The sequence below is a fragment of the Priapulus caudatus genome, unplaced genomic scaffold, assembly GCF_000485595.1.
Source record: "Priapulus caudatus unplaced genomic scaffold, Priapulus_caudatus-5.0.1 Scaffold9, whole genome shotgun sequence".
Lineage (NCBI taxonomy): Eukaryota > Metazoa > Priapulida > Priapulimorpha > Priapulimorphida > Priapulidae > Priapulus > Priapulus caudatus.
The window spans coordinates 600,630-616,398 of record NW_014577070.1 but is presented as its reverse complement, the minus strand read 5'-3'; the positions used below and the strand labels follow the sequence as shown (position 1 = coordinate 616,398).

At 42.6% G+C, this 15,769-nt stretch overlaps 1 protein-coding gene across 1 annotated transcript in view; it reads right to left on the bottom strand.

The window, feature by feature from the left end:
* LOC106806577 overlaps positions 1 to 15,769 on the bottom strand; it is a 109,328-nt gene that overhangs the window by 90,801 nt on the left and 2,758 nt on the right. Inside the window, exons 2-5 of the mRNA XM_014808572.1 lie at positions 4,579 to 4,641; positions 2,589 to 2,709; positions 2,301 to 2,391; positions 1,598 to 1,705 (exon numbers count right to left, since the gene is read on the bottom strand). Coding sequence (XP_014664058.1) covers positions 1,598 to 1,705; positions 2,301 to 2,391; positions 2,589 to 2,709; positions 4,579 to 4,633 — 375 coding nt within the window. The 5' untranslated portion in view covers positions 4,634 to 4,641. The remainder of the gene's footprint in view (positions 1 to 1,597; positions 1,706 to 2,300; positions 2,392 to 2,588; positions 2,710 to 4,578; positions 4,642 to 15,769) is intronic.

Below are 15,769 nucleotides of genomic sequence, written 5' to 3'. Positions count from 1 at the left end.
CCTTAGGGGTTTTGGTACGCAACACACCTTCTCCCCAAGATGTGTAAGTATACGAAGTTTGGTCGCGCTAGGTCAATTAGGGGCCGAGTTATAGAGCGGAATGGAAATATGATCAAGGTCAAGGTCAAGGTCAAATAAAAGCTGCAGTGACGTGGTTTTGGGACGCAACACACATTCTCCCCAAGATGTGTAAGTATACCAAGTTTGGTAGCGCTATGTAAATTAGAGGTCGAGTTATAGAGCAGAAGGGAAATATGATCAAGGTCAATGTCAAGGTCAAATAAAGGTCGCAGTGACCTGGTTTTGGTACGCGACACACATTCTCCCCAAGATGTGTAAGTATACCAAGTTTGGTAGCGCTAGGTAAATTAGAGGCCGAGTTATAGAGCAGAAGAGAAATATGATCAAGGTCAATGTCAAGGTTAAATAAAGGTCGCAGTGACCTGGTTTTGGTACGCGACACACCTTCACCCCAAGATGTGTAAGTATACCAAGGTTGGTAGCGTTAGGTCAATTAGAGGCCAAGTTATAGAGCGGAAGGGAAATATGATCAAGGTCAAGGTAAAGGTCAAACAAAAGTCGTAGTGACCTGGTTTTGGTACGCTGCGCACCTTCTCCCCAAGATGTGTAAGTATACCAAGTTTGGTAGCACTAGGTCAATTAGGGGCCGAGTTATAGAGCGGAAGGGAAATATGATCAAGGTCAATGTCAAGGTCAAATAAAGGTCGCAGTGACCTGGTTTTGGTACGTGACATACCTTCTCCCCAAGATGTGTAAGTATACCAAGTTTGGTAGCGCTAGGTAAATTAGGGGCCGAGCTATAGAGCGGAAAGGAAATATGATCAAGGTCAAGGTAAAGGTCAAATAAAGGTCATAGTGACCTGGTTTTGGTACGCTGCACACCTTCTCCACAAGATGTGTAAGTAGACTATGTTTGGTCATGCTAGGTCAATTCGGGGTCGAGTTATAGAGCGGAAAGAAGTGTCTGCGGCGGCGGCGGAGGCGGCGGTTGGACAGACATGAAACCATAGTATCCCCGCCGACTTCGTCGCAGGGGATACAATGATATAACAGGCAATTGTGATTTTAGCAAACAGGTACAATTGTGGAATGATTTAATAAAATAGTTAAATTGTGGAATGGTTTGTAATCTGTTATAGTACTTAGAACAGTAGAAATCTTACCTCTACATTTAGATTGTAACCACTCGATCTATCCTAATTCTAGACATCATTATGCAACACGATTCAATCTTGATTCAATCAAAACTTAACAGTTATGAGTTTCGTTATTATGTACACAATTACTTTTCACACATCACATAACAACACCCAGCGCATCCATTACACACACCTCCCCCATGAAAAGAAAACATTTCAGAACCTTTGCCGTTAGCTTGACATCGGGTGGGAAGACCCAAAGCAACCTGGAAGCAAGACTCAGAGGCTGAACTTAGAAAGAAGGGCTACACCTGTAGGGAAATTGAGTGGAAGGCAATCAACCGAGCAACATGGAGGAAGTTCACGAATGACCTGTGTCTCCCGGGAGACTGGAGGGTCTAAGAAGAAGAAGCCGTTAGCTTGCAATGCATACGCACCTCAAAGCTTAGATGCAGTCTCTCTCTGCGGAAGCTGAGTCTGCGCTTTTCCCAGAATTGCTCTGGCTTCACAATCAGCACGTTGTGCAATCGATGAGGGAGACACTCCTGTTGTTAGAAAGGTAGTTAGCCCACGACTCCACGAGAGACAGAAAATAGTACCTGACCTATTTGTTTATGTGAAATAACACGCCCTAGAACTACTAGGCCAGTCAAGCTCAAGTTCATACTATGTTACTTAGTTTTTCATGCGTGCACTTCGTTTGCGTGTGCATTCCTTTATGGCACTTTATTACTACGCATTGTTTTTAGAATACCCCTATCATAACGTAGAATGATAAGAACCACCTGTCAATCACTCCAGCTAAACAGGTCAATTATACAAAGTAGTATTATTTCGAAATAATAAGCAAAATAAAATATTTTAAAAAGGATCAGTCAAGGTCAAGTAAATTAGTGAAGCCAGAAAATCATAATGTTGAGTAACTATAATATAATCTGTTATGGTGTACAACACTAACAACATTAGGTACCAGACAAACAACTATACACATGTCACTAAATACTCTCAATAACAACAATATGTATGGCATCTCACTATAAATTGTTTTCTATCGCTATTTTAAAAACACCACAGTGTGAATAAAATAAAATAACTATGTTGCATACTTTGTCAAATATTTAGTAATATCATTCTTCCTACCTCTAATACTTCTAATAGAGGCTTGATCGCACGAAATGATGAATTTCGCATGTCAATTATGGCTGTGAACCCTGACTCTTTCGATTCTTTCCTATAATAAAAAGCAAGAAGATATAAATGTGTTGCATCACATGGAAATAACTACCATAATAAGTCATGGCATTATTACCACCATTGATCCTCTTCCCTACTATTCTCTCAAAATATCAACGAAGATCCAACCTCATTTTAAACAACGAAACTGGAAGGACTGTTTCGAGTTAGCAATGAGAAATTTCATGTACTGACCAGGGAATCGTGGAAAGATATGTAACAGCCGTTGCAATTTCATGATCCAAGATGCTCAAGTCCAGTCCATCAGGTTGTGCAGGAAACGTCAGCACTGGCCCTCCATACCTGTCTCTGCCACCTTAATTTCGCAAATTATATTCACACACGAATATTATACATTCATACATTCTTATCAAATGCAAAAACATTAACTACAGTCTGTAGAAGCGAAAAATAATGTCATTATATATATAACAATAGTTTGAATTAACGGAATTCATAGTGCACAAGATCATGACGTTTCCTAAATTCCTATAAATCATTATAATTCCACAGCATAACCTCCTTTCTAATTTACACATAAATAATGTGTTTTCGTAAGCATCAACACCTGATGCTACTTCTAGGCTCTTAAAATGCAATTTCATTGCAACTATTTTTTTAACCACATCCATAAGATTTGTGAATACTGAATAGGTCAAACACTATCCCATATATCCTTATTGTTCTAGTAATTAATCTATTATTCTAAACAAAAACCGTTATTTTAGAATATTTACTTTGTATTAGACTATTAGTGCATACATTATAGTGTTAAGTACTGTGGAAATATGTGCATAATTACATATATAATATATATAAGTATCACACATAATATATGACAATAATTCATTACTTATGCACTCTTACATCGATTTCCTTAAATAAATCTATGATATTATTTAAATTTTACTATTCTTTAATATACTTGTAAGTTGTATGTAGATTCGTTGTAACTCATAGCTGTTATCTACATTAGACATCTATAGCTCCATTTACTGGGCCACAGACCGCTTCCGTTAACGGAGTTTGAAGTGTATGTTATAAATAATTCATGCAGTTGAATAATGTTTAAGTCATACAGACATTTGTAACGGATGTGTTGCTGAATATTTACTGACAGTGCTGTCGCATGGTCAAATTCAATCATGCAACGGCAGAGAGTTATTTATTAATAGCGCCTTACATGCCATCTCACATTGATAGAACCACAGTAACGTATAACACTGATCTTGAGATATGGAAAGCATTTACAAATGTGAAAAGGAATAAGATAGATATCTAGATAAACGTGTTTTCGAGAAATTCATACATGCTCCCAAAAATGGGCCATCAATCATGCAAAGTTGCAAACATTATTATTAGCTGGTCAACTGTCTAGTAAATGTCTGATAGACGCATATATTCTAGTTGGCATATCGTACGCAGGACTAAATTACAGCTCTAACGAATTTGCCGAGGCGTCCGCAGCGATGTGCGACTAGTAGAACAGGATCCACCTCAGCCCTGGGCCACCGGTGACATTGGTTAACCGCTGTGCTCTGCAGTGTTTAGCCGAGTCCTATATAGCGCCAAGCTGGGACATCGCCACGCCTCACACCATGCAAATTGCTCCCAATTTCAAACCAGAACGCATAAACGCTTAATTGCCTACAGGATGCGATTTTTCGCAACGCTGGCATCAATAATAATCATTGTTACAACATTCGTATCTATTTCCTCCAAGTCCCAGAGCAAAATAGTACGTATACCTGTGTTTGAATTTGGAGTTAGAACGTGTCGACTTTACAGCGAAGTTGTAACCGGCTTTGTTTAATTTTTGCTCAGTATTGATATTGAATCAGTTTCAATCCTTATTCGAATTTTTGCCAATAAATCTCTCGTTCAATGTTGCTTTTATGACAGCGCTTACACGACTGTATGTGCTGCGCTACTCTACGTGAATTGCCACACGCGTACAGATTTGCATCAAGAATAAACACTTTCGACAGAAAACACAGCAGAGGACCCGTTTGAAAAGGGACCTATCATCACACATAATTGACTGTTTGGGTCTTCACCACCGGCTACAGAAATTTCCTCCAATTCACACACCAGTGTACGCGCTTATAGATAAGTATATATATAGGGTGAGCTCCGCGTCCAACGACGTGATTAATGCTTTTTGCAGAAAACGAGTTTATTTTACCTGACAGGTAGACGTAGTTCTTCTTCAACACTTCTATGATAGAATCTGCATACATCGGCTGACCTGCAATACAGTAAACAGGCTATATAACTAGAACGAAAAATATTCTAGATGGCAATCACTGCACGTGCGTAATACCACTACTCAGTACTCACACAGATTCGTACATTCGTATATCATAAATGTATAGCCTCGTCTACACGACGACGCTTAACTCGAGTTAAGCTAACTCGAGTTAGCGATTATGTAGCGTCTACACGACGAACCTCAACTCGAGTTAAGCTAACTCGAGTTAGCGATTATGTAGCGTCTACACGACAACACCCGATAGCGATTATTACCGATTTATTATGCATGCGTGCGTAATCGCGTATGTATTGCGCGTTGTATAAACGTGCGTGCGTGTGTGCGTGCGTGCATGCGTGAGTGCGTGCGTGTGCACGTACACGTGCGTGCGTGCATGCGTGCGTCCGTGTATGTGCACGTACACGTGCGTGCGTGTGTGCGCGCGTGTGCATGTGCACGTAGACGTGCGTGCGTGCGCACGTACACGTGCGTGCATGCGTGCGTGTGCACGTACACGTGCGTGCATGAGTGGGCACGTACACGTGCGCGTGTGTGCGTGCGTTGTGCCACGTACACGTGCGTGCGCGGCGTGTGCCGGTACACGTTCGTGCGTGCGTGCATGCGTGAGTGCGTGCGTGTGCACGTACACGTGCGTGCGTGCATGCGTGCGTCCGTGTGTGTGCACGTACACGTGCGTGCGTGTGTGCACGTACACGTGTGTGCATGCGTGTGCACGTATACGTGGTGCGTGCGTGTGCACGTATACGTGCGTGCGTGCGTGTGCACGTATACGTGCGTGCGTGTGTGTGCACGTATACGTGCGTGCGTGCGTGCGTACGTGCGTGTGCACGTAGACGTGCGTGTGTGCGCGCGTGTGTGCATGTGCACGTAGACGTGCGTGCGTGCGTGCGTGCGTGCGTGCGTGTGTACGTACACGTACGTGCGTGCGTGCGTGTGAACTTACACGTGCGTGCATGCGTGCGTGCGTCCGTGTGTGTGTGCACGTACACGTGCGTGCGTGCGTGCGTGCGCGGCGTGTGGCAGGTACACGTGCGTGCATGCGTGCCTGCGTGCGTGTGCACGTACACGTGCGTGCATGCGTGCCTGCGTGCGTGTGCACGTACACGTGCGTGCATGCGTGCCTGCGTGCATGTGCACGTACACGTGCGTGCGCGCGTGTGCCGGTACACGTTCGTGCGTGCGCACGTACGCGTGCGTGCATGCGTGCGTGCGTGCGTCCGTGTGTGTGCACGTACACGTGCGTGCGTGCGTGCGTGTGTGCGCGCGTGTGCATGTGCACGTAGACGTGCGTGCGTGCGTGTGTGTGTGCGCGGTGTGCATGTGCACGTAGACGTGCGTGGCGTGCGTGCGTGTGTACGTACACGTACGTGCGTGCGTGCGTGTGACATTACACGTGCGTGCATGCGTGCGTGCGTCGTGTGTGTGCACGTACACGTGCGTGCGTGCGTGCGTGCGCGCGTGTGCAGGACACGTTCGTGCGTGCGTGCGTGCGTGTGCAGGTACACGTGTGTGCGTGTGTGCGTGCGTTCGTGCGTGCGTGCGTGGTAAGGCCCCGTGTAGACGCTTAACTCAAGTTAAGCGTCGTCGTGTAGACGAGGCTATATATATATATATACTTGCATAAAATGACGGGAGACCTTAACCGGTGTATAATTTAGACTTGAACAATGTACATGTATACAAGTACCCGCCAGCTTGAATTTTTGCTAATAAAAAAATGAACACTGAAAGGTTTGCCCAACTGTACGTGAAAACTGGTTCCAATTACCACAACAATGTGATATATACACCGTAAAATGTCAGGGAGAAACCGGTGTGTTTGCATTGTCACTCGGTGGTCTGCAATTACACTCTGTGTGCAGACGTGGGAAATGCGGCAAATACGCGCAGACAACTGACAGACATACCTAATACTAATTTTACACTAATAATTTTTTTTAATAATCTATGTTTTCTATCACATTTATGTACTATATATCTGCAAATATCTTAATATCAGATTGAGTATAACCTAAAGCAACTCACACGATGATTTGCCTATTTGTGGCCACAGTTAAATTAAAACTAGGTTGGCATTCATTATCTACTTTAGTCTTTAATTCAGTTTGATTTGATCGTAACTTTGGAAGGTACGTTTCACAGCAACACAGATTCCACCAACGGCTACACTAACTATCCACTTTCCTACCTGCAGGCTACATCATATCTGATCATATCAGTAAATTCTGTGAGTATGAATAAAGCACAGCAAATGATGCGTCAGTGAGTTAATGTTACACTGATCTGCTGACACTATCATGCATGCTCTTCATTTCATGAATTAAAACATGAAGACCACCAAAAAACACAACTTGTTCTTTAACCCATTCGATTCACACTCGGGCTGTAAAATCTCTAACAGTATCAATGTATGGTAACTTAAGTAGTCCTTGGTATGCAAGCATCATGAAAATCACTCAACTCGTGTGCATCCACAACTCAGCCTTTATCCCTAATCAGCTTCGCTCCAGTATTATAATTGATGGTACGTATTATAATACTGTGGTTTTCGCACGTGCCTATGTCTTAACAAGAATGTTATAATAGATCTGTCGTTCCTTTCTTCTTTCTTGGAAATTGCGAGTTCTGGAGAGAGACTGTACATAGCAACCTTACCACGTGGAACGTGGCACACGTACAGCACACATGAATGCAGGCGCACATGCACACACGCACGCACACACACATGCACGCACATACACATGCACGCACATACACACACCATTCGCACATGAATGTGCACGCACGCACACAACACACACACAAACATACACACACACGCACGCACGCACGCACGCACGCACGCACACACACACACACACATTCGCACATGTGCACAACGTATATATACACATACACGCAACAGACGCACGCACGCACGCACGCACGCACGCACGCACGAACGCACGCACGCACACACACGCACACACACACTCACGCAGGCGCGCACACACACACACACACACACACACACAACACCACACGCACACCTACAAATGCATGTATGTGCGGCGTGCACGCCGGACGCCCACACTACACCCTCGCCCCGTGACGCGTGCATGACTCACCGTTCTGTGGCTGGCTTCGCTGGCGGCGCTCTGTGCACTGCGCTGACTCGTCGCCGACGTGCTCCTACTCGACACCGTGTAGTACTCGTACGCCACCTGGCGTGGTCGGATCCTCCGGCACCACGTGTCGGCGCACTTCGCCCGCATGCGCTGCCCTCGTCTACCGCAGGGACGCACGGCCGCCCCGCCGCGGCGCCCCCGCGGACGGGGGTGAGGGGACGCCCGCGCGTGACGGGGCGTGCCGAGCCGGTCACCGTCGCCTCCCTCCTGCTGCACATGCGCGGGCGACCGGTCGAATCCCGGCTAGCGCCGTAGGAGGGCTGCCGATAGTCATGCGCCTGTAGGGGGCGCTCCGCCGAGTGTAGGGGGCGCTCCGCCGAGTGTAACGGGCGCTCCGCCGAGTGTAGGGGGCGCTCCGCCGAGTGTAGGGGGCGCTCCGGCGAGTGTAGGGGGCGCTCCACCGCCTGTAGAGAGTGTTCCACGCTGGGCGACCATCTCGCTGCGATCGATGGAACTCACGTATTCAACGTTCTGATATAGGATGGGTTGAATTCTCTGTGGAGACCGTGCGTTTGGCTCCTGTCTCTGCATACTTTGGCCTTTCCTTCTGTTGCCGCTAACACTGCGGTAAACTGGCTCCTCTCTCGCACTCATCTCAGGCCATTGTTTCCAGTACGTAAAATTATGTGGAATCACATTACTTCTATATCATCCATCCTATAAGAAATCAAAACATTATTAGCAAAAACAACGCAAACATGTTGAGCACTTGTTATCGTTATTGTTGTCTGTATCTGCTAAGGCCAATACAAAACATATGTGTGGTTACCGTTACATGCCGGAAAAAAATAGGGTAGTTACTAGGTAGGTAGGGAAACATTTTATTTTTTTGAAATATTTTATTTCGACATGGTCCGAAATGTGCGTTTGCCTTTTGAAGCAGGAAACTGTCCAATTCACTTTTTTTTTTTTTACTTTAAAGAAAATTGCAATAAAATGTTTAGGTCGCTGGAATAAATAGGGTCGATCGGGAAACCGTAACCACACCTATATTTTGTTTTGGCCTAAGTATATGTATATAATATATATGTTTATTTTGATACGTTGCTGAGCAGATCAAGACAATATTTAATATATATCCAGTCATAAATGCTACTAAGGCGAGTGCATGGAGAACTATGTAGATTCAAGGCAATAAATAATCATGAATTACTAACTCTTACTAGTTTAGAGAAACATGAACATTTGATTAGATATACTTTATTACACCCATCTTATCAAATCATATCAAACACTATGCCAGATATATAGCTCACATGTTATCGAATTGCAAAATAATGCAGCAGAAAAATTTATAATTCTGATAGCTTAATTTGAGAAAGTGAATTTCTATTTATTATATCTATTACAGTACGCATTGAGTAAGAACACAATAATGAAAGTGTCAATGACACTGTAGCTCACCACAAAAAAGGACACAAATGAGTGAGTGAGAACTTCAGAAGAAGTCAGTTTTGTTTTAATTGAGAAACCATCGACGTACATTATAGAAACGAAGAGTATATATGGGAGAACTCCCATTATATACTCTGATAACTATGTGTAATTTTTATGTGAAAATAATAATTAATTTATATATAAATATAATATTTATAAACAAAAATAAATACAAATTGTGATGGTAGATGGCGATATACACGCTTTGATGTTTCTTAGCATAAATCATTATATCATAATAATAATAATATAATAATAATATGTTCATAGCAGGAATTTTGCATTAAAGATATTGTCAATGAAATCTTGTAAAACGAACCAGACGAGTGTGACACCACAGACTGTTTGTTATCTGCGTGTCTATATAATATGCTATATAATTGCCAAACCCTACCTAATTTGCATAATTTTTTTTTTAATATCAAAACTTCTAGTTCTTATTCATTCACATACCAAAAATGAGCAAAATCCGTTGAACCTGAACTGACTAATGGCAATTTCCATTTTGGGCAAAAAATTGCCGTGGCTCGAAAGTACGTCGACTGGCGTGCTCCAAAATAGGATGTTTAATATGGGAGCATAGCAGTAACAACTATATACCCAATTTCAAACATGTGGGTCAAACGGTTCCTGAGTTATCGTTGACCGTAGCCAAATGTTGACGGCCGGACGGACGGACGAACGGACGGACGGACAGACGGACGGACGGACGACGGACGACGACCCATGGCAATAGCTCAGCTTGACGATGTCAAGGTGAGCTAATAAATGGCCACATAAATACATGTAGCAAAAACAGATAAGACTCATCAACTAATCTTTTTTTATTGTAATCCACGAAAGAGCTCAATTATATGTTCGTGTACAACAGGATTATCTCGATCCTTCATACAAAGCTGTTAACACCTTATAAGCTACGTGTTACACCTGTATGAAAACATGGCTGACCCATCCCCTACACCTCCTTGACCTACATGCGCAGTTTAGTTTTACCAACAGTTTTGGGGCAGCTACGATAATTTTGTCATATCCTTACAATATCATCATATTAAGTATCCACCACGCGGCATACCTAACGCTAACAACAAGCGGGTGTACATGTAAGTACAGACTATAGGAAGCACTGGCTATTATTATTCGACCATGGCCCCACTGTTACCCACATGTTTACACACGAGCTCCCACGCAGTAGCGATCAAACGAAGGCAAAGTCGATATCAGTGAACCATAACTCAGTGGTGAGCGTAGCGTGTTTACGGCGTGCAAACATAAAGAGGTATCCTGATCTACACGTAGTTGTAGCTGTCTGCTCCTACTGTGCATGTAGCACTGACAAGTGACAACATAGAAATATATAGTCTAACTAGTATATTATATAGTTCTGACTGCCCACCACGGTGCCACACTCGCCATCATATATCAAGGTTTAGCTAGATCTTAGATAGGCCCAAACATGTACATTGTACACTTTAACACAAACATTTTGCCTTGCAATTTATTCTTGCAATATTCTTGGAATAAATTTGTATTCAGCTTTCTATAAACGTGCGTGAAATAAACACAACGTAGACCTTCTAAGCTAAGATACACTTTGATATACTTCATATATAATCTTATCGCTGGACCAGCAAATGACTCAACCGACTAAATGTAAATATTCTTTCAAGCAGCCGCAACAGGTCAAACTAGGATAGGAACTCTAAAAATATTCTGTTTACATACATGGACTGTCACATCTGGACTCTTCGGGATACACGATGCTGACTGCGACTTGCATTCTTACTCTTGGGGCTTACAAACACGCGGGACATGGTTCTGTTTGCCCCTAAGAATGTGGGGGCATGCTCCCCCTGACCTTGGGAACCATGCAGGACTACTACTACTCTCCTAATCTAAGCTACCATCCTAGACTACACTGCACTCATACTCAGAGCGTGCTAGCTACTGCTTGCTCGCTCTTTTACTACGAACAGGTATGCAGTCAGTGCACGTGATGACAGATAAATGTGTATTCCACTAGGCCAGCGGCGTAACTGTAGGGCTATGGCCATATGTATGCTTTTATTGCCCTACTGTCCGACGACGTACACCAGAGTGCCAAATACAATAGAATGCAGATCAGCCACCGAAAATAACAGATTACCCATACACGTGGAGACAGTGTGCATGTATATAAATAGAATGACATCAACGCAAGAGCTACCTTTTAACCAACGTGTTGAGGGAGCTATACTTGTTCACTGTCTACGTTACAAATATACCTTACAACGTGGCAAACGTTACATAATTTGTAGGTACATACTACATACCATAAAGGCACTCGAAATGCAACGCTACGCCCATCCTAACAATTACATTTACTACGATATAAATCTGACTGTGATGTTATTGATACATTAAACGTACTTATCACGATGTATCCACACGAACTTTAAACCAGCATGCAATTCCTAGGAATTATGCATACTAGTGCAGAGATCAATCCATACCCTATAAGTACTGTATATCAAGATACAAAGATTTCCAGTTCAGTAAACACTGTGGCCACAACCTCAACTTCTGTCTAGAGATATTCACACTCATCATAATAAAATAGCAAACGGCTATAGATCTGCATAAATTCATCATTATGCCACTGCATCTTTGTTTTTGCACTACGCTTATCAGTAAAACGCAAGATATGTAATCCTTGGTAATCTTCTAGCGACACGTCTGCAAAGAAATCGCAGCTGCAAGGATAAACAAACTCATCCACAACTACCTCTGTCACCTCATAGTTTCAAGTGATGTTTGCAGCAGCTTGAAACTTATTTACTTTCTTCACGTAAACACACATCGTAGTTCAGATGCTACTGTTTGCATCTTGGCATGCATACCAATGTTTATCTCTCATGTTCACACTGCTACACATATAAATTGAGAATTTAGCTGTCACTGCTCATTCACACTCTGGTAAGTAACACAGCATCACTGTAACAACAATGCAGACCTAATGGGTTTACTCAATAGCTATGCATGGCGTTTCATTTCCTACCAATACCTACAATTTTCAAGTTATCCAAGCCATCTGCATGTAGGCAGACAAAAATGAGCACAAAACAATCATACACTTTACATAGTGCACTGTATATTCTCACTAGAGGTAGGTCACTATACACTTTACCGCTTAAACCACAAAAATGGGTAAAGGGCTATATAGACCTGAAAGTGTACCTTTCACAGCACAAGAACAACTCAAGTGAGCGGGCAATAGAGCACACACTGTGCCGATAAGCAGACCACGTCTTGCAAACGCCATATGCCAAAACAACTTCCTGAAGTCACTCAAGTGCAACCGTGGCAATAGTGGTACATGTTCCACAATCCACAGTACCGCCGTCTCATGCGCACACCGTAGAGAATGAGAAATGTGTAGCGGGTTGTGAAGAAATACATTACTTTTTACGAAGTAATATAGTAAACAAATTCGTATGTGCAGCAGCATAAAAGTTGTTTGCAAGTTCATACCTGCATTTCCACTGAACTGCATACATTTGCATTCCCAGTAGATGGTGCATATGCCAGCTCACATGTGAAACACTGTCAGGACTCTGACATTATTATTACTAAACATCTAATAACATATGTAGTACTAGTAATGTAGTAGTAGTAGTATCACTTATATACTCTCTGGCTACTGCCATAAATGAAAGTGTCAATGACACTATAGCTCACCTTGGGTGTGATAGAAGAGGGAGATGATATTTAAAATTTGGCAATATTAAGTGTTTCATTTATGATGGACCGAAATGTGATCAAATGTCCTTATTCCCTGTTGTATACTAATAGAAAATTCACTGTTTTGTTTCAGGGTTAGTTTTGATGCGAAAATAAATGTTTCAGATCTGAAAGTCTGAAATCTGGGCGAGAGATGGTGCTACGCCTAAATGATCGCCATTTTGGTTTTTGATTATCGCACAAATAAAAGCAATAAAATATTACAGTCAAATTACTGTAACAAAGAATCTAAAACACAATATTACACGTAGGTATGATTAGGTAGGTAGGTAGGTAGGTAGGTAGGTAGGTACTGGCCATTTTCATTTTTGCTAAAAAGTGGGAGTGGCTCAAAAGTAGGTCGACTGGCGTGCTCCAAAATCGGACGTTTGAATCTCTCCCATAGGAGTAACAACTGTATGCAATTTGAAACATGTGGGTCAAACGGTTCTTGAGTTATCGTTGACCATAGGCAGACACTGAAATGCATAGTGAAATTGCCAAAATCTACCTAATTTGCATAATTTTTTTTTAAATATAAAAACCCGTAGGATGTGTTTTGGGGCCAGTCCTTATTCATTCACATACCAAAAATGAGCAAAATCCGTTGAACCTGAACTGACTGTCAGTGTCACTTATGGCCATTTCCATTTTTGCCAAAAAGTGGGCGTGGCTCGAAAGTAGGACGTTCAAATCTCTCCCATAGGAGTAACAACTGTATGAAATTTGATACATGTGGGTCAAATGGTTCTCAAGATATCATTGACCGTAGCCAAATGTTGACCGACGAACGGACGGACGACGCCCCATGGCAATAGCTCATCTTGACGATGTCAATGTGAGCTAAAAACGAATCCGTATAAGCCATCGTGGAGTAGATCACAGATAAGCTAAATTAAAATGGGTTTCTCTGATTTTTGTTTGATGTAAATGCGAATTAGCCATTAATCTCTGGGTGTATTCACATGGTTGCACTAAAACGTTATTAAGATTTAGTTATCAGGGAAAGATAACGAATAATACTAATACTAGTAATAGGGGTGTACATGTATACAAGTACCCGCCAGCTTGAATTTTTGCTAATAAAAAAATGAACACTGAAAGGTTTGGCCCAACTGTACGTGAAAACTGGTTCCAATTACTACACAACAATGTGATATATACACCGTAAAATGTCAGGGAGAAACGGTGTGTTTGCATTGTCACTCGGTGGTCTGCAATTACACTCTGTGTGCAGACGTGGGAAATGCGGCAAATACGCGCAGACAACTGACAGACATACCTAATACTAATTTTACACTTTACTATTTGTTTACTCGAAAACATCCAATGCTGATTGTAGAATCGACACCAATCTGTGTCGTCAAAAAAACGTTTTTTTTAATAATCTATGTTTTCTATCACATTTATGTACTATATATCTGCAAATATCTTAATATCAGATTGAGTATAACCTAAAGCAACTAACACGATGATTCTGCCTATTTGTGCCACAGTTAAATTAAAACTAGGTTGGCATTCATTATCTATTTTAATTCAGTTTGATTTGATCGTAACTTTGGAAGGTACGTTTCACAGCAACACAGATTCCACCAACGGCTACACTAACTACCACTTTCCTACCTGCAGGCTACATCATATCTGATCATATCAGAAAATTCCTGTGAGTATGAATAAAGGCACAGCAAATGATGCGTCAGTGAGTTAATGTTACACTGATCTGCTGACACTATCACTGCATGGCTCTTCATTTCATGAATTAAAACATGAAGACCACCAAAAAACACAACTTGTTCTTTAACCCATTCGATTCACACTCGGGCTGCATTTTATACTCTGTAAAATCTCTAACAGTATCAATGTATGGTAAGTAGAGGCTTGGTATGCAAGCATCATGAAAATCACTCAACTCGTGTGCATCCACAACCTCAGCCTTTATCCCTAATCAGCTTCGCTCCAGTATTATAATTGATGGTACGTATTATAATACTGTAGTTTTCGCACGTGCCTATATGTCTTAACAAGAATGTTATAATAGATCTGTCGTTCCTTTCTTCCTTTCTTCGGAAATTGCGAGTTCTGGAGAGAGACTGTACATAGCAACCTTACCACGTGGAACGTGGCACACAGCACACATGAATGCAGGCGCACATGCACACACGCACGCACACACACATGCACGCACATACACATGCACGCACATACACACACCCATTCGCACATGAATGTGCACGCACGCACACACACACACACATACACACACACGCACGCACGCACGCACGCACACACACACACACACACACATTCGCACATGTGCACACACGTATATATACACATACACGCACACGCATGCACGCACGCACGCACACACACACACACACACACACACTCACGCAGGCACCCCTGAGAGAGAATCATTTACCATTTTTTGCCGAAAAAGGTGGGCGTGGCTGCGAAGTAGCGACGTTCAGATCTGCTCCGCATAGGAGTAAATGGTATGAAATTTGTAGCAATGTTGGGGATCAATGGTTCTGCAAGATATCATTGACGCGTAAGCCAAATGGTTGACCGACGAACGGGACGAGCGGAGCCCCATGCAGATAGCGCGTCTAGTCTTGACGATGTCAATGTGAGCTACAACGAAGTCGCGTATCCATAGCGTGGGTTAGGATCACAGATAAGCTAAATTAGAAATGGGTTGATCTCTGATTTTTGTTTGATGTAAATGGAATTACCATGTAACT